General features: G+C 45.2%; 1 protein-coding gene across 2 annotated transcripts; it reads right to left on the reverse strand.

Annotated features, from left to right (window-relative positions):
* Window positions 1-1625: 1625 nt before the first annotated feature.
* Window positions 1626-19579, reverse strand: LOC129832815 (protein phosphatase 1 regulatory subunit 29). Of its 2 annotated transcripts, XM_055896827.1 has the most exons (4): window positions 17922-19579; window positions 12296-13040; window positions 12100-12201; window positions 1626-11946 (listed from the first exon to the last, which is right to left on the reverse strand). In XM_055896827.1, exons 2-4 carry the CDS (start codon window positions 12656-12658, stop codon window positions 9559-9561), a joined length of 2853 nt encoding a protein of 950 aa, XP_055752802.1. In that variant the 5' UTR covers window positions 12659-13040; window positions 17922-19579; the 3' UTR covers window positions 1626-9558. The 2 variants fall into 2 exon arrangements, with proteins under 2 accessions (XP_055752802.1, XP_055752800.1); XM_055896825.1 differs by lacking the exon at window positions 17922-19579 and having other exon boundaries at window positions 12296-14080.
* Between the last annotated feature and the right edge of the window lie 207 nt (window positions 19580-19786).

Consider the following 19786-nt stretch of genomic DNA (forward strand, 5'->3'; position numbering starts at 1 on the left):
GACTTGGGTCTTTTATTTGACACAAGGCGGGATAGACAAACTAATCAGGCATCCGCAAAACTTTGGCAAGAAAGATCTTTCTGAACATTTAACAGAGTTATGGTCTTATCGATCTTGCGTCATTAATATCCCCTTTCAAACAAGGAACAAAACCAAACCCATATTCATTCTCTCCTCCCCCTATCCCACAAGCAATGCTACTTCCAAAAGGATAACATAAGTATCCAACTGAACAAAGCCCAACTCTCAGTATGAAGACGCCCAGCCTACAAAGACTCCCACACAGCCATGTGAGATATACTGTAGCTCAGAATAGCACCGTGGAGGCAGAAACAGTGTGTGGTTGTTGCTCCTATACAAGTTGTCCAACTACAGACGTCTTAGCAACCACACGTGTCAGACACAAACAGCTGAAGCTCAGTGATGATACAGACCTCTATGTGTTCAGTTTGTACTGAACACATTCAGCCTGAAAGGCAGAGTGAGAGGGATGGTTTTCGTTTAAAGGACACATGTAAGAAAAGAGAGTGTCGTTTGTTGCCTTGCAAAATGGACATGTCATGAAGTAGTAGTACTTTACTCCATGGCACATCCTTGAACAAATTAAATGGATTATTCCCCATCATGGACTAATGTTGGAATTAACCCTATCCTGCTAACAAAACCATTTAACTCTTAAGGCTGGCTAGAATAACAGTGACTTCAGCCATTATGCTGATGGTCTAAAGATCCTCAGTTGGACCTCGGGGGAGACAGTGTCATGGTTAACAATGGAGCCCAGGCTGAGATAAGGCTGAAATGAGGCCTGCTATTGTTTGAGGATAATTATGATGGAGTAGATAGAAGAAAGCTAGTGGGAACGTGAGCAGGATTTCACTATCTGTTCTCAGACCTGTTCTATACCAGAGAGGCGTGCCAATGATTCTGAGTAGCCTCTGTTCTGTAGCACTGTCCTCTTCCCACGCTCTCTCTCTCTCTCTCTCTCTGTGTGTGTTCAGTATCCTGTTGGTCCATGTAAGCAGTCTGTTGACAGATTCCTGATAAAAGGTGTTAGAAGCTTCATGCTGAGGCTCTGGGATCATCTCCCCTCTAGAGAGTACTTGTTTCTGGAAATCCTTCTTTCCGTCTCTCCCTCTCTGAAGATCCCGTCATTACCTGCTGTTCAGGATATGGCTCACTCCTGTTTAATCATACTGCTTCGGCTCTCTCTCTCCCCACCTCTCTCTTTACCTCTCCTCTCTTCATCTCTTTCTCTCCTACCTGTCACTTCACTCTACGGTCTGAACACTGTGTCTCCCAGGCAGATTAACAGATGAGTATAGCCTGAGAAAAGGAGTGAGTGGACTAGCAACAGGCGTGAAGGGCTGCAAGCTGGCTGCCAACCAGGCTTCCTCTTATCCCCTCAGTACACTCTCAGCCCCCAGCCATAGGACTGTTCTCACATTGAGAGAGGTACACACTAAACGTATATTCAACTCAGAGTAAAATACTTTGAAGCCCAAACAAGCACAATCATCCATACTTCATATTTAAGTGCAGTAACAACTGTACGTGAAAACATTGCCTCTTAAACTACAAGTGGAAACAGAGTGACTGAAATATTCATGTAGCAGGTCAAAAAAGGCTTTTCAACTGCATGTGAACTGAGTTGTATGACTATAAACTAGCAAAATGGTGCTGCATTTCAAATGCTTTATGTTTTCTGCTTTCAAATTTCACTTTTCGATATCAGTCAATTATCATTTATAAAATACAATTTATTTGAATCCATTGAAGGTCCATTAGACAGTAATTCATTCAAAGTAATAAACTATGGATGAACATTAATACTGTTTCAATAGTCGTAGCTTCTAAATGAGTTGGACCAAGATATACAGGATCTTAATTTGACCTATATTGTCACAGCAAAAATATAATATAATGTAATGAACATTTAGTCCATAACGTTCCTAGATCGGTGGTTAGGCTATTAGTTGGCCAAAAGTAGGCTATATGAAAAGTACAATACTGTTAATATAACCATGTGTTAGTGTGGGTTTTCAGTGAATTTATGTACATCGCAAAGCTGATCTGAAATTCTCAGTAACAAAAGAGTGATCAAATTAAGATCCTATATCTGTAACCCCTGATTTTTCCATAATATGTGAAATGTAAAATGTGAAATTAAAGCCCATTTCCAGCCATAAATCTGCTGTCCTCTTGCCTCTCTGGTCCATTGTTATAGCAGTTAGAGGTCCTAATGCTTGGAGAGAGATAAAGAGCTTAGAAAGAGGTGGAGAAAAATTCCATGGAAAAGTAATCCACTTTCTGCTTTTTGTAATGTGGCTGAAAACTGACAACGATTAATGTCACACCATGTTCTCGCTACAGCTTCTTTTCTGCCACTTAAAAGGCGATGCCTGGTCAATCCGCAGTCTATATTGGCCGTGCAGCATTTAGGGTGATATGGCCTCTGCAGAAGTCAGGGTATTCATACTTCTTGCACTTTGCCGAGCAGCACAGATCTGTTGTGAAGGAAGTTGTCAAAGAAGTGAGTTTGTGTTTATACAGGACCTCCTTCCCTCATCTACCGTCAACCACTCATGTCAATGCGGCGCTATACTGAGCCCTCTGCATTCTTACAACATTTGAGAGGCACACAGCGATGTGGTACAGAGCTCAATTTGGCCTCTGCATTCCTCCGGAGACTCTGTCATTGCATCACACCCTCCATATGGAGCCTCCGACCACATTTTCAGATCAAGAATAAATTGTCTCTTAGCTTCCTATAGCTTCTTTTCCATCGATACATTCAGGCTCTGCTGTTAGTCTTTATTTTTGTCATCCTTCTCACTTCTCTCCTCTGTCTCTTTCTCTTCAGATAGCTTCCTTTCCTTCCATACAGCCAGCCTGTCACTAGCCTCTGCCCTCTCTCTTTCTGTGTCCATCCCTCTTGCTCTTTTCTTCTATGCAGCATCTATATAGCCAGTGTCTGCTACAACCTGTCTCTCTCTCTTTCCCCCTTCCTTTCTGCTACACTACAGTCACAGCTCAGTAGCCTTCTGTTCCATACAGCGTTGGGGTAGATGATCACTGATCAAAGTCAACAGCACGATTAGAGAGCCATTGACTTATTTTCATTATCTGTTGTCTGTAGTCTGCACACACAGTCCATCTGTAGTCTGCACACACAGTCCATCTGTAGTCTGCACACACAGTCCATCTGTAGTCTGCACACACAGTCCATCTGTAGTCTGCACACACAGTCCATCTGTAGTCTGCACACACAGTCCATCTGTAGTCTGCACACACAGTCCATCTGTACTCTGCACACACAGTCCATCTGTAGTCTGCACACACAGTCCATCTGTGTGAAGAGAGAGGGCCGCTGGGGCACAACTAGAGACATCACTGGGCCTTTCAACCCATTCTCTGAGAGATGGGAAACTCTTCAAATACTCACACTGTTCCACCATGTCATGAAGCATAGCATCCAACATAAAGCATTGATGTCATGGCCGCCTGAATAGCTGTTGATATATGTCTGTCTGTCTGTATCTGCATCGCAAATGGCACCCTCTTCCCTACATAGTGCACTACTTTTGACCAGAGCCCTATGAAACCTGGTCAAAAGTAGTGCACTATATAGGGAATAGGGTACCATTTGGGACACAGCCTCTGTCTCCAGGGGGGCTTTAGATGTCAGAAACAAGGCCTCATGGAGAGTATAAAGGGGGATAAGTAGGTATTACGAACTCTATGTAAATAGTGTGATCTTTCACACAGAGAGCTAAAATAAATAGACCCAATCCTAACAGGATTAGATTACAACACGGTTAAAAGCCAGGGCTCTGCTGAGGCAAGGAGGACACAACAACAAAGATGGAGGAGTACAGTAGCTAACTGAGACTAGGCTCCAGACTCTCATTGTTTTTAGGCAGTGACTCTTGTGAGTACTAAAGAAATTGTGGATCCAATCAATGTTTATATGTTTAATGCTTATTGGGGCGCCCAAGAGGGGATGCCATGCTTTTTTGAATTGTTGTCGAGTACCGAGTCCCCCTAAGTACAGTGCACTGGGTACAAGGTATACACTCCAACCTGCTCTGGAAAACTAACCAAGCCCAAAGGCTCCATGTAGGCCACCAATGTACTCTTAACTACTTTAGGTCAGTGCTATAGAATACAGTCTTCCATGTTCTATATCCAGCATCCAGCCGCTCCTCTGGTGTTCCCAACCTCTACGCCCCAATACGCCCCCAAACACAGCTCTGTTCTGATAAATATCTCAGAAGCCTAAACAAAGGCCACTTAACACAACAGCTCGTCTAAACCGCAACCATTACACCGCTTGCTGGGAGTTAGCAGGGAAACCATGTATTATTTAAACACAGACAACAGAAGTTATTTTAGAACGGAAAACTTTGACCATTCCTGACAACCTAGTGGAGGGAGATTAGTATATCTGGGTTATTTCTCAAATGGCGACCTATTCACTATATTGTGCATCTTGATCACAATGTAGTGCACTAGTTTTGACCCAAGACCCTCCTTGGTATGTCCAGTGCAGAGTTGAAAGAATTTGATCAAAATAGCTTTGAAATGACGGATTGGGAGGCATAGGCTACATGAGAGTAAAACCATTACAAGAGCTCTGGTAAAAAAGCGTTGTGCAAGCAAGCCGAGAGAAGTCCCACTGGGTTCTCTTTTATTATTACAAAATACAAATAGAATTGCCACTGTATTTGGCTAAAGGACTCTGGGAATGTTGTGGAAACGATGTGTGATGATCGAGGCAGGTCCTTGAGCAGGAGAGCACTTGAATGAGCTCCAGTCTTACTCCTCCTAGTGATTTATACATCCTATTTAGATAGAATAGCTAATCAATGGCAAATTGAGTCAAACAGTTGACAATTTAGAATAGAAAACAAACCAATGGCAAATTGAGACGTAAAAACTTCTGAAACGTATGAAACTGTAGTATGAAACAACCAAACATCTTTTTTTGTCACATTGTACTTCGAACACACTAAAAATGGTGGCAGTTGTAATGGTTGTATGTATGGGCACTGGTTTGTACAGATGAAAATCCTTTCACAGCTTTGTCAACCATCTGAGTCCTTTTGAAGGGGCAGGACACTCTCACACGTGTCAATGTCTGTAAACTTACATTAGGAGTTCAGGGATTTGGAGCCAAAATGACAAAAAAGTCACCTTTCCGAGCGTGTGTTTTTAAACGTTCTCGCCAGGTTCCTTGAGAATCCCTCTGTGTGTGAATGGTGAAGAGCAGAGTCTGTCACAGTTAGCCTCCGGTAGCATAGCAGTTCCTCTGTAGAGTTTTCAGGTGTAGTGTCTCAGAGAGGAGATCAGTGGGTATCGTACTTTTAAATTGTTTGTTTGTTGTAGCTGTTTCCTTCAGGAAGACTGAAGAGTCTGGAAAGAGTTCTGTAAATCCAGTGAGATTTCCTCTCTCCTCTTTCACTGAGAGAGCTGGCATTGTGACTCTTTCCTTCCATGACCTTGTCGGTTCCAATGGAAAACCAAAATGGGGGCACTATGGATCTGTATGGAATATGACCTTTGACCTCGGATCAGTCTCACAGGATAAACCAATCATAACCCAACACTACTTCAACCAGAGAGAGCTGAGGGAACCGAAAAAAACACCCCTTGTAACATCCAGGTAACATTTATATAACATTTACTAATTTGAACCACTCTCACCCACAGACTGGTTTGTATTCAACATGCATCATTTCATCACAAACAAGCGCAGGTGAAACAAGATGACATATTTTGAAAAAAGAAAAAGGAAAGTGGAAAAGGAGGGAGTGAAAAAACTCTTGTGCAGGAGGAGAGCTAATACAATCCAACTCTCAGAGGAAGGTAATTTCCAGCTTTTCTCCTTGAATAAAGGGGGACAGGTGTTATTCTGCTGAAGCCCATGCAGAGATGTCGTGTTCAATCGCTACACACCGCTGAAGCCACATTCCACTTAGGCCCAGGCGCTTAGGGGTATGTGTGTGTGTGTGTGTGTGTAGCGTGGAGCAGTGAACACTCATACAAGAGGACACATAGAGTGAATAAGCGAGAGAAAGAGAAAGAGAGAGAGGCTGAAATTCACTTTCGGAACATTTTCTACTTAAGAAAAGTATCTCCTTGGCTACCACCTTACATCACACTACAACACTGTTGCTATTGATAGAAACGTACCCTATCGACCCCTATTTTAAATAAAATCCATCACCTTTGGAGAGTTAATTCAATGCACTAAAATGCTGTATGTAAATCATATCGGTCCATCTAACCTGGGAGACTTCAGCACAGGATATCCCGTTTCCCATTTCTCTAGAGGGGTGACTCTACAACCTGTCAGTGTGTCCTTGACAGTGTTGGGGAAGCTACTCTGAAAATATAGTTTACCAAGCTACCAATGACTTCACACTGGAAGAAGTTAAACTACACTAAAGCTACCCTTCACACTGGAAGAAGTTAAACTACACTAAAGCTACCCTTCACACTGGAAGAAGTTAAACTACACTAAAGCTACCCTTCACACTGGAAGAAGTTAAACTACACTAAAGCTACCCTTCACACTGGAAGAAGTTAAACTACACTAAAGCTACCCTTCACACTGGAAGAAGTTAAACTACACTAAAGCTACCCTTCACACTGGAAGAAGTAAACTACACTAAAGCTACCCTTCACACTGGAAGAAGTTAAACTACACTAAAGCTACCCTTCACACTGGAAGAAGTTAAACTACACTAAAGCTACCCTTCACACTGGAAGAAGTAAACTACACTAAAGCTACCCTTCACACTGGAAGAAGTTAAACTACACTAAAGCTACCCTTCAGAAAGAGTTTATAGTTTACTGAACTAAAGTTACTTTTAAAAAGCACTTCACTGCATCCAAACTACTTCATGAAAAATAATATGTACATTTGAAATGTCATAGAATACAAATAGCAAGAACAGATCGCTCTGTAGTTAGATGTTAACATAATGTGTAATTTATCCTATTAAACACAAAAACTATGTCTCAAGTGAGAATTAGGCAGGTCTGATGCCAGATAGTTTTTTTTCCTACTTCACCCATATTTTATTTTATTTTTGCAAAAGGAGTAGTGTGTAGTTCCAGTGGCTAGCCGGACCTCTACATGGCAGAAAAGTAATGAACTACTGAAAACACTACTAAGATTGTAATATAACTCAGCTACCATCAAATCACTGCAAAATGTAGTTACATTACTAGTTGGACTACATGTAGTTCACTACTCCCCAACACTGGTCCTTGATACGCAGCCACAATGACAGACTGCCTCCTATAGTATTAATACATACAGGTCACTCTACTGGTTAACAGCTGGATCATGCATTAAAGTGGATTAGGTGAATGTACCCTCTCTATATCTCTCTCTCTGTGTGTGTGTGTGTGTGTGTGTGGAGGTGGATATGAGCTGTTCTCTCCTTGTTTATGCATTTCTCCACAGTTGCCTGTCAATATTCCAATCCCACAGACTCCTAATCAACTCTCGAGCCAGGCAGGCAGATCTAATTCAATTAGCTTAAACACTACACACAACCCACTGCTGCATATTGACCGACCCTGTACACACACACACACACACGCACGCACGCACGCACGCACACACACACACACACACACACACACACACACACACACGCACACACGCACACACGCACATACGCACACACACACACACACACACACACACACACACACACACACACACACACACACACACACACACACACACACACACACACACACACACACACATACACAACCTCCCCATGACACAGTCTTGTTTAATTGCTAATTAGTGTGTCTAATTAAAGTGGACGTTCATGGTGTTAATATCCAGAAAGAGGTGTTGGTGTTAATTAAAGGTGTACCTCCTTACTCCGCCCCTCCTTCAGTTGTTATGAAATAAGAGGGGTATTATTCTCTTGAGCTAGAACTGCTGTACAGTGGAACTGTGTGGGTAAACCTGTGTGAAGTGGGTCGCCAGTTAAAGACCACGATCCATTTTAGATCACATTATTAAACGTGGAATGGACGTTTTAAGCCACATTCATCTAGACAAAAGGATTGCCAGCAGCACACAAAGAGCTCACATCAAACGATGCACATTGTCACTATTTTAGCTCTGTTGACCCACATTCATCTGCTGACATGAATATGCACAATACGCAGAATGTATCTCTCTCCCCTCTCTTTGTTTACTCTCTTTTTTATCTCTGTGTTTTACGGTCTCTTCATCTCTCTCCATCTCTCTCTTGATCCGTCTACAGAACCTAGTAAGTCACAGCGACCCCTACCCAAGACACCAATAACAACAACACAGCTGTTCACAATCTGATTCCCATTCACAGGGTCCAGGTTAAATGTCTGATCAGAGATCAACATGTAGGGCCAGATACCTGATACTCCTCCCTGTAGCTCCTAGCGGCAGGGGCGGGGCTACTGTTTTACACTGCTGTGTCAATTCCTTATCTTCACAGGAGGTTACGTCTGGCCTGTATCACAGTACATTACCCTGCCCGCCTGGTTGGCTAGTCCTGTGCTGTGGCTGACTGAAGACCCAACGTCTGCGTCACAAAGGGCTCTGGTCAAAAGTAGTGTACTGTTTAGGGAATAGGATGGCATTTGAGACACAAGAAAAGCCTGCATCCTCACACCGTAAAGCCTCCTTGAGTGTTTTCAGTTCTTCCTTTATATTCCTCTCCGCTTGCTGTGACTGTGACAGCCACTATTGAAATGCAAATGTTTGTGCACCATCCAATAGCATGGATGATCTCAGGGATAGGAGGGAGAGACTGCTTGACAGCTCTGTTCACAATCACCATGTTTTTCCCCTTTGTATTGCTCTCTCTCTCTCTCTCTCTCTCTCTCTCTCTCTCTCACTCTCTCACTCTCTCACTCTCTCACTCTCTCACTCTCTCTCTCACACTCTCTCTCTCTCTCTGGGTATATTATCTCACTGTGTTTCTGTCTCACCAACACAGACACACACATTATCTGCCTGCCCTACATGCGCCCAAAAACATGTGTAGGAGTTTAGACTGACTCATACACACACACAAACACTGACACACACACATACAGTACACTCGATGACACACGCATACACTCAATGCAGACACAAACAGGCGTTACGTCATCTGATTTCCCGTCTCTACACACAGATGAAAGCGTGGCACAGAGAATGACACTCCAACAGGTGAATTCCACATGAAGTGTTCACTGAACACTGGTTGGCCTGGGCTCCCTGTCTCTATTTATAACTGTAAAGACGATGAGCAGGTTCCAGAAGTAGTCCTAGTCCACATTGACCCTACTGTACTATCATCTCTCTCAGCTCTGGTCCTGCTGATGATAACATGTTTTGACACGGTTCAATGAAACCTACTGTAAATGAGTCAGACTCAACTTAACTCTTTCACTACCCTCATTAATTTCATTTTCTCTCTTTCCTTTTGTCTGGCATCTCAAATTGGCAGTTCACCGGGATCAACAAGAGACCCATCACTCTCACTTCCTGTCTTCCTTTCACAGCTTCTGCTGGGCTGACACGCCCTTCCAGTAGTCGAGGATGTCGTGGAGGTCCTCCCCTTTGGCAAACTGCACCTTCTTCCTTAAGGCGTTCCCAGCCGTGACGTAGCATGACTCATCCCTCTGGCCCTTCCTGTAGGGCCGGAACCTCTCCCAGATCCTCAGAGAGCTCTCCGAGGAATACTCAGGGCTGGAGGAGTACCCGGAGTAGTTTTGGTGGCGGGAGGGCGAGAGCTGCGAGTAGGAGGCGGCGTCACGGCGGGAGCGGGTCAGGGGCTTGAGGAAGGAGGCCCTCTGGTGCGGCGAGCCCTGGTGGGAGCCCTCGTAGTACAGAGCCGGGACTGAGTGGCGGTGCTCTGAGCAGTGGTAGTCCTCCTGCTGTTCCTGTCCCTGCCCCTGCTGCTGCTGCTGCTGCTGGTGCTGGTGATGCTGGTTGGTAATAACATCAACACCACCACCACCTCCACTACCACCCCCACCTCCTCCCCCGCCGCTCCCCACCAGAGGCAGCCGCTCCAGGGGCTCTCCACACCCTGCGGGGCTGCCTCTCTCTCCTGGGTACTGCTGGCAGGGGTCCGGGCTGCGGGGCTCGTGGACGTCCAGGCTGTAGACCCGGCCTCCTCCTCCGGTCCCTCGTTCCCGGTCACGTCCCATGGAGTTGCAGGACGAGGTGCTGCACTGCTTCTTCACGGCACTGATCACCACCGCAGCGTCAGCGCTCATCTGCCTCACGACAGGGCGCACAGCGGACGCAGGGGGAGGCGGGCGGTAGGGCGGCGACACAAACCCCCCGCCGCTGATCCCCGGACGTTCCGAGAGAGGGAGGGAGAAGGGGAGCGGCGGTGGACTGGGGATCTTGGTGGTAGGGGAGGGCAGGCCCGGGCAGGTCTCAGTGATGCCGGGGGAAAGGGGGATGAGGCCACGGGTCAAGGAGGAGGTGCAGGTGGGTGGAGGGGAGGTGGGGTAGGAGGTGGTGGTAGTGGCGGAAGAGGCAGTGGAGGAGGCGGCCATGACAGAGTCCAGCTTCAGGGCGTCAATGCAGTTATTGATAATCTGGTTGACCTTATCCACCTCCATGGCGATGGTGGAGATCTCCGAGGCCGAGCCTCGCCCGTCGTCGTCCGAATCCTCCCCCACGTCCGTCCCGTCCTCTTCTCTTAGATCCTCATCCCTCATCCCTCCCTGTCCTCCTCCCATCCCTCCGTCTCTCATCACCCCCTCCGTCCTCACATCCATGTAGTTGCCTTTGCTGGTCAGCATGGCCTCAGAGAAGGCGGTGGGCATCTTATCCTGAGGGATGGAGGAGAGTCTGGAGGAAGAGGTGTTGGCGGAGTGAAGCATGCCCGAGGAGGAGGCAGACATTGGTAGCTTGCCCCCGTGCGTATGGTGCTGGTATTGGTGATGGCCCTGACCCTGGGCCTGCTCCTGGAGCTTCTGCACCGCAGACGGGTCGTTCCCCACGGCCGCCGCCACCTCCGGGCCATACCTCATTTCTAGAATCGTCTTCTTCACACAGATGGACTTCTGCTTCTCCTCACGCCTCCTCTTCTTCCTCAGACAATAGTAGACGAGGCCCAGGATGCAGAGCATCCCGAAGATGCAGCCCACGATGGTCACTATGTAGTGGGTGGTGGTGGAAGGTGTTGGCGGCATGTCGTCGGGGTTCTGGGCTCGGGTGGAGAACTGGAGACAGGTGTGGTTGTAGCGTTGGGAGGTCCGGATGGAGGCCACGCAGAAGGTATAGTTGGTGTGTGGCTTGAGCTTGTTCAGCGTGATCATCTCCTTCTTGAGCTTCAGGTTCATGACATCAGAGACAAATGTGTTATTGTACTGCACCAGGATGTACATCTTGCTGTAAGGTCTGGGGATCTGTACCATGATAGAGGCCGTGAAGAGGGACACGTGGTGGAGCTTGATGCTGGGGCTGAAGCTGTGCTCCGTGGAGGAAGACGAGGTGGTGGGTTGGTGGTACGGACCCACGCGGTCAAACATGTCCGGGCCCATTCCGGAGGAATCTGAGTCTGGCGGGAGAGACGTCATCCCGGGGATGAAGACCCCATCCCGGCAGACAGAGGACAGAATCGTCCGAGCGTTGTGCCCAGCGTGGCCGGACGCGATGGGACTCAGGAGTGGGTAGCCAAACATCTCCCTGGGGGTCTCGCACTGGAGCCGGTCGTAGGTGTGTGTGACGTTATTGAAGGCCTCCAGCCAGGTGAGGAAGTTGTACAAGTCACAGCCACAATGGAAGGGGTTCCCAGCCAGCTCACACACCATGAGGCGATTCAAAATGGTAAAGGTGGAGGGGTCGATGCGGGCCAGCTTATTGGATGACAGGTCAATGCTGTTGAGACTGAGGCACTCATCCAATGCATTGTTGCCAATGACCTTGATGAGAACATACAGAGACAGAAAGCAATATATTTATAAAAATCTGAATCATATTGTACATACAGAATAATATAAATTTAGATTTAGCAAATAGTAGCATTGAAATATTTAAAAACTACAGAACTAAACAAAAATCGACCAATGTCACACCTCAATGAGGTTGTGCTGGAGAAAGAGGCACTGCAGCCGGCCCAGGCCCCTCATCATGGCTTCTGTCAGGTTGGTCAGTTTGTTGTAGCCCAGCTGGAGGACCTAGGAGAGAACCATAAAGGATTACGTCAAGATTAAATCAATCAATCAACCAATCAAACAATCCACCCACCCACCAACCCACCACCCAGTGTACCTGTAGGTTGGCCTGTTGAGCGAAGGCTCCGTCCTCGATGTAGGAGATCTCGTTCTTGGTGAGGTTGAGGTCCGTGAGGTTGGTGAAGCGGTACATGGAGGTGTAGGGGATCATTTTGAGCTTGTTCTCGTTGAGCCTCAGGTCGTGGACCGTGTTATTGATGTGCTGGGGGATGGTCTCATATGGAGGCTGGTTCTGGCTGCAGATGGCTAGCCACACGTAGCCCTTGTCCCCCTCGATCAGCCAGCAGTCCCCCCAGACCAGTCCCGGAAGGTGGAGGAAGAGGAGGAGAGCGGGAAGGATGAGGAGGGTGTGGGTAGATGGAGAGGAAGAGGAGGAGTGAGTGTGAAGCCTGCTGAGCATGATGATGGAGGGAAGAGAAGGAGGAGGAGGAGGACAAATGAAGAGGGCGGTTTTGTTAAGATGGAGGAAACGTGGGATTGAAATAAGGGAAAGCGAGGTTGAGTTTAAAGGAGAAAGAGCGTGGGGGATGGACTGGGGTAGCTAGGTTGTCCTCAGAAAGGGGAGAATGGGTTTAGCTTGGGTGTAGAAAAAGAGGGAGGGGCCTCACACAGTCAGTCACAGCTGTATGGTTGTCATGGTGATTAGCAGAGTCCCCGTGTCTTTTCACTTCCTGTTGGACTGCCGTGGGGAGTGAAACTGCTATTCCTCATAATCTCTCCGACAGGGAGTCTTGTTGATTGATCTGATAGGAAGTAGCAGGATCCGCTGGAGAGACGTGAGTCTGTGGAAGAGAAGAGAGGAATACCGTAAGGCAACAATAGAGTGGTATATGACAATAATAACATGGAATGTACCAAACAACATAGAACACCAAACACCAGTGTTGCATACAGATGGAGTGTCTTAATTTGATCACCCTGTTTCAGGATAACTTTCCTTGAAATGTTAAACGTGTAATGTATTTGAGGTTTAAAAAGGCTTCTGAAGTTTGTAATTTTCACTTTGAAATTTTAGACTTGATCTTCCCCAAAATGTTTCAACCCCTACAAAAATGTCCCTTAATTTAATCCACATAATAATTCACATTTCCAGTTGATGCAGGATTAGCAAACTGGCTCAAATTAAGATCCTACATCTGTATAAAAAACCTAATCACATGCGACAGCTATAAAATCAGGGGCAATTTTAGAAAACTCTGATTTAAAGTGGCACTGTGATGAAGGAGAAGATTCTAGAAAAGCACACGTCCTCATTCCTCAAAAAGCAATACAACATCCAGTTTATAGATGAAAACACATCCTGAATGGGAGTCGAAAAAAGCACTGTTTAACACACACCAGCATGACCCCTTTCTCTCTGACAGCCACTCTCTGCAAACAGAACAGATGCTTATTCATGACCATCATGTGCGACCAGAAAACAGCCCTTGGAAATAAAGTGCCCTGCATAAAACCTCAACACAGAAACCTAGCCCATGAATACATGATGTTCACTTACAACATGCCTCGTTCTGGCCTCGGCGCTGATATCTGTGCATCTTAAAGCTTGTGCATGTGACACTCAAGGTTTATTGCTCCGTCGTGGATTCATTCTGGATTATATCCTGGCAAGTCACACTTCATACAGTCTCTCCACCATAAGCCCCAGGAATCTTCTCTAGGAAGATCACTTATGGAATCTATTCCAGGTAACACGTTCTCTTGTATAGCTAATGTATGTCATGGTGACCCATGATTTGATGGGGAAAATATATACATGTATGTATTACAGTGGAGGCTGCTGAGGGAGGACGGCCCATAGTAAAGGCTGGAATGGAGCCAATGGACTGGTATCAACCATATGTAAACCACGTGTTTGATGTGGTTGATACCATTCCATTGAATGCATTCCAGCCATTATTATGAGCCGTCCTCCCCTCAGCAACCTCCAATGATGGATGTATTAGGGTTGGGAATAGCCAGGAACCTCACGATACAATATTTTCACGATACTTAGGTGACGATACAATATTATCACGATACTTAAGTGACAATACAATATTATCACGATACTTAGGTGACGATACCATATATATTGCGTGTCTCACGTTTCTCACGATGCATTGCGATTCAATACTGTGATTTTATTACGATTCCATGGTCTAAACATATTGCTCACCATATATCTGCTGCAGAGGGACAAGAAAGAGGCATGTGGAAAACCAGTTTTGATTAGTCATGGAAATAAAAGTGCTGAAAACAAATAGACTATTTAAAAGAAGATGGAGAACATATTTTTGGTGCAGGTACAGTCAACCAGAGCAAAAATAACATTGTGATATTGTCAAAACGATACGATATATCGTCAAAATAATAATTCCGATATGTAACTGTATCGATTTTTTCCTCCATCGCTAGTATGTAGTGTATGTGATTAAAAGGATCATTAAAATATGTATTGAGTGTCTAAATGACATGCAAATGGTACACCAAGTTAAAATTCCCTTCTCCCTTCATTTAAAATAAGACAAAGGGAAGAAGTGATGGAAAGAATAAAGGATGGTAGGATAGAAAGAAAATAGGAAGTAAGGGAGGAAGGAAGGAAGAAATGAAGGAAGGAAGGCGGAAAGAAAGGAGAGAATGTAGGGAGAAAGGGCGAGAGCAATGATAGAAAGAAACTGAGCTCAGGATGAAGGGACAACCTTCCCCTCCACAGGGTGCCATCCACTCAGACAACGTTTCTGTCCCTGACTTTCATTTGTCCTCATCATGTTAAACTATTCACAGTGTGAGAAAGCTCCTAGTCCCACCACTCCTGTGTCTGCACTTCCTGGATCCCTAGGTAGGAGAGCCCCCTGCAGGAGGCCATCCATCTCACCCTGACACCCATCTATCTTGTCCCTGTCAGTCTCTGTAGAGGAGGTAGGAGTGTCATACACGCCACGCTACATTAATCACCTCAACCTCCGAGACTTCTCGATCTCTCCCTGTTGACTCACCTGTCACATTATTAGACACATATACGTAAATGTACTTATACACACACACTGGTTTGCATGCATGCAGGTACACACACAGACAGGTACACATACACACACAGACAGACAGACACACACACACACACACACACCACCGTACTGACTGTACCTATGACAGTCAGTTCCTCTTTCTATAGACTCTCCAGTCACATCATACGATCCTTAACCATCGGCTCTCTATTCAATCTGCATGTCATTTGAAAGCTAGATACATAGTTATACAAGCCAGGATGAACAGTATTTTGTGTGTTGTGACAGACGATGTCTTCCTCTCGCTACAGCTGACAGTCAGAAAGCTCTCTCTCTCTCCATGGAACCAGAGAATTACGGAACAGTCCTAGTTCCACTGTTCTCATTTCTCTATTCCGATGATTCTGATGGAGAATTGGAACTCAATCCAGTTTATTCTAGTCAGTATTCCCCAATGGTGAGAGCCAAGTATCTGGTCCAATTTCCCACTGATTACTGCTGAAAATGGGAATACCCAAAGCACTTAGGATACAATTCATCATCAGCACCTCCTACTGATTAGAGTTGTGGGCTGTTTCCACTGGAACATTCCCTTTAGGGGATGTCTCTGTGAAAACATAAGAGTGTAGTCAAAGGTTGTAGCCTATTTAGCATGTGCTATGTGTATCAAGATAGTTAGTCTAGATAGCCCTCCTCTGACGTCCTTTTCCTTTCTCATTCTACTGCTCACTCACTCCTTCTCTTCATCTATTCTCTCTCTCTCTCTCTCTCTGTCTCTCACACACACACACACACACACACACACACACACACACACACACACACACACACACACACACACACACACACACACACACACACACACACACACACACACACACACACACACACACACATATATATATATGCCTGGGTTCCACACGAGACCTGATCCCATTTAGTGCTCCATATAGGGAACACAAGAGGAGGGGTGAGAGGAAAAGTAGTGAATGGGGGGGTGGGGTATATAATTAGGACTAGGTAGGTAATGGAGATGGGGAGACCTGTATAAATTAAAGGGGGAGAAAGTGCATGTTCCTGGTTGCAAAACAGATGTACAATGCATTTGCCACAATGGCTGTGATACAACAGATATGTTTGGTAAGTTTGTCTGTACAAAATGCTTTACATAACCATTGTGTGGTGTACCAGCTACATGTAACTGACAAAATAAAGGAAACGCTTGAGTAAATGAGAGATACAAATTGCATTGAAAGCAGGTGCTTCCACACAGTTAATTAAGCTATTAACATCCCATCATGCTTAGGGTCATGTATCCTGGGCAGGCCATTATTTTGGCTACCATGGGTATGCCCTCACAGGATGACAATGTCCCCATCAACAAGGCATGAGTGGTTACTGAATGGTTTGATGAGCATGAAAACGATGTAAACCATATGCCATGACTGTCTCAGTCACCAGATCTCAACCCAATTGAAAACTTATTTGAGATTATGAAGTGGAGCCTGAGACAGCATTTTCCAGCACCATCAACAAAACAACAAATTTGGAATTTCTTGTGGTAGAATGGTGTCACATCCTTCCAATAGAGTTCCAGACACTTGTAGACTCAATGTCAAGGTGCAGTGAAGCTGTTCTGGCTCATGGGGGCCCAACACCCTATTATGACACTTTATGTTGGAGTTTCCTTTATTATGACAGTTACCTGTACATGTGGGTCACATCGCAAATAAGTTTGAGGTAACAGGTAGGTCACAGGTGTGTGGCTGGCTGTCTTGGCTGGCCCATTTCTACTTCTGAACATCACTAAAATAGACGCTGCAAGAATAGCCAAGAAACCTCCTTTTTATCTAATGTGTTTATCTAGGTTTGCTACTTGGACAGGAGTCACAAAGTCATGAAGTGACTCATGTTTGAGATCATGAGTACATTCCACATTCTGCAAAGTTGGCATCTTTCCTTACCATTGTATTCTCTGCGTTCTACTCACATCTCTCATAGACACACATCAAATATCCAGCCACGTCAAGAAAACACACTCAACTGATTATCAGTCTAAGTCCCCCTGTATAATTCATGATTTATATCTGGGTTATTCAACAACACCCATCCCATTGGTTCTCCCTCGGTTGTCATGGAGACCCAGATGTGATTGACAGCTCCAATTAGTGGTTATGAAAACAGAGGGGGACAGAGAGGGAATAAGTGTCAGATCCCTGTCTCACTGGGTTCATTAGCTGCCATCATGATGAAGTGTTGTTCCCTGAATGGGAATCAGAAGTGAGACTATCACTGTCAGGCCCCATGTACTGTACGACTAATGGGGACAGAAGGTTATTCTGACCATGTCATGTGGATTAGACAAACTCTGGGTCATAGTTATTGACAAGGAACCAGAGTATTTGTCATGCAGTTCAGTTTTGTCATGCAGTGCAGTACCCTTGAATGAGTAGGTACACACCTACTCATTCAAGGGTTTTTCTTTATTTTTTCTATTTCTACATTGTAGAATAATAGTGACATCAACACTATGAAATAACACACATGGAATCATGTAGTAACAAAAAAGTGTTAAACAAATCAAAATATACTTTATATTAGAGATTCTTCAAAGTAGCCACCGTTTGCATTGATGACAGCTTTGCACACTATTGGCATTCTCTCAACCAGATTCACCTGGAATGCTTTTCCAACAGTCTTAACGGAGTTCCCGCATGTGCTGATCACTTGTTGGCTGCTTTTCCTTCACTCTGTGGTCCAACTCATCCCAAACCATTTCAATTGGGTTGAGGTCAGGTGATTGTGGAGACCAGGTCATCTGATGCCGCCCTCTATCACTCTCCTTCTTGGTCAAATAGTCCTTACACAGCCTGGAAGTGTGTTGGGTCATTGCTCTGTTGAAAAACAAATGATAGTCCCACTAAGAACAAGCCAGATGGGATGGCGTATCACTGCAGAATGCTGTGGTAGCCATGCTGGTTAAGTGTGCCTTGAATTGTAAATAAAGCATTGACAGTGTCACCAGCAAAGCACCCCCACACCATCACACCTCCTCCTCCATGCTTCACCGTGGGAACCACACATGCAGAGATCCTCCGTTCACCTACTCTGCGTCTCACAAAGACACGTGGTTCTAACCAAAAATCTCACATTTGGACTAATCAGACCGAAGGACAGATTTCCAGTGTTTTAATGTCAGGAGGTAGGTAGCCTAGTGGTTAGAGCATTGGGCCAGTAACTGAAAGGTTGCTGGATCGAATCCCTGCACTGACAAGGTAAAAATCTGTTATTCTGAACAAGGCAGTTAACCTACTGTTCCCCTGGTAGGCCATCATTGTAAATAAGAATATGTTTGTAACTGACTTGCATAGTTAAAATACATATTAACAAATGATGTCCATTGCTGATGTTCCTTGGCCCAAGCAAGTCTCTTCTTCATATTGATGTCCTTTAGTTGTGGTTTCCTTGCAGCAATTCTACTATGAACATCTGATTCACGGAGTCTCCTCTGAACAGTTGACGTTTGTTACTTGAACTTGTGAAGCATCTTTGGACTGCAATTTTTGAGGCTGGTAACTCTAATGAACTTACTGCAGCAGAGGTAACTCTGGGTCTTCCTTTCCTGTGGCGGTCCTCATGAGAGCCAGTTTCATCATAGTGCTTGATGGTTTTTGCAACTCTTGAAATTTTCCAGATTGACTGACCTTCATGTCTTAAAGTACTGATGGACTGTCGTTTCTCTTTGCTTATTTGAGCTGTGCTTGCCATTATATGGACTTATAGGGCTATCCTCTGTATACCAGCCCTAACTTGTCACAACACAGCCCAGTAAAAGCCCAGTAAAAGTTGACACAATTCAAAATAATTCAATCTTTTCACTTAGATGAAGATATGTTGATTAAAAGGTTGGTTAAGTGATTCATTAAGAAAACGTTGTGGAGCAAACAGGACGGGCTGTAAAAAAACAGCGAGAAAAAGTCAACAAGACTGCCAGTACACTGTTCTTCCTACCTCCCTCCTCCCTATACCTCCTCTGTTAGGTGAGCAGCCCAAGGACATCTCTGAGAATGGCAGTATGAAGTCTGTAAACACGTTCAACAGTACAGCAGATAGGTCATGCATTGCACTCGGCTGTTCAGAGATGCTTCTCATTCACAATAGCTGTATATAGAGCACAGTCACTTGAACATTGTACAATCTCTCCGTAGCACTGTTTGAGGCTCATGTCCTTCTCCTTCAGTTAGAGCGCTGACAGACATACAGAGTGTCTCTATGTGGTGTTTACTTCTGTACACGCACGCACACGCACTTTAACACAGACACACACACACACACACACACACACACACACACACACACACACACACACACACACACACACACACACACACAGACATCACACAGCACATTTCCCCAGGCTGCTACGCTGCAGCGATTTAACGCCTGGATGACGTTCTTTTCAATAGAATGATAACAGAAAAGTGATAAAGAGAAACACATAGATAGAATGTGAGAAGAAGCAGAGACAAGGAGGGAAAAAG

Source organism: Salvelinus fontinalis, chromosome 34 (assembly GCF_029448725.1).
Source record: "Salvelinus fontinalis isolate EN_2023a chromosome 34, ASM2944872v1, whole genome shotgun sequence".
Lineage (NCBI taxonomy): Eukaryota > Metazoa > Chordata > Actinopteri > Salmoniformes > Salmonidae > Salvelinus > Salvelinus fontinalis.

Coding starts and splice junctions, on each gene's coding strand:
- LOC129832815 (XM_055896827.1), bottom strand. CDS start 12,658: ATGCTCAGCAGGCTTCACACTCACTCCTCCTCTTCCTCTCCATCTACC. Junction 12,202..12,295: donor CTCAACAGGCCAACCTACAG/GTACACTGGGTG, acceptor GTTCTCTCCTAG/GTCCTCCAGCTGGGCTACAA. Junction 11,947..12,099: donor TCCAGCACAACCTCATTGAG/GTGTGACATTGG, acceptor GTTCTCATCAAG/GTCATTGGCAACAATGCATT.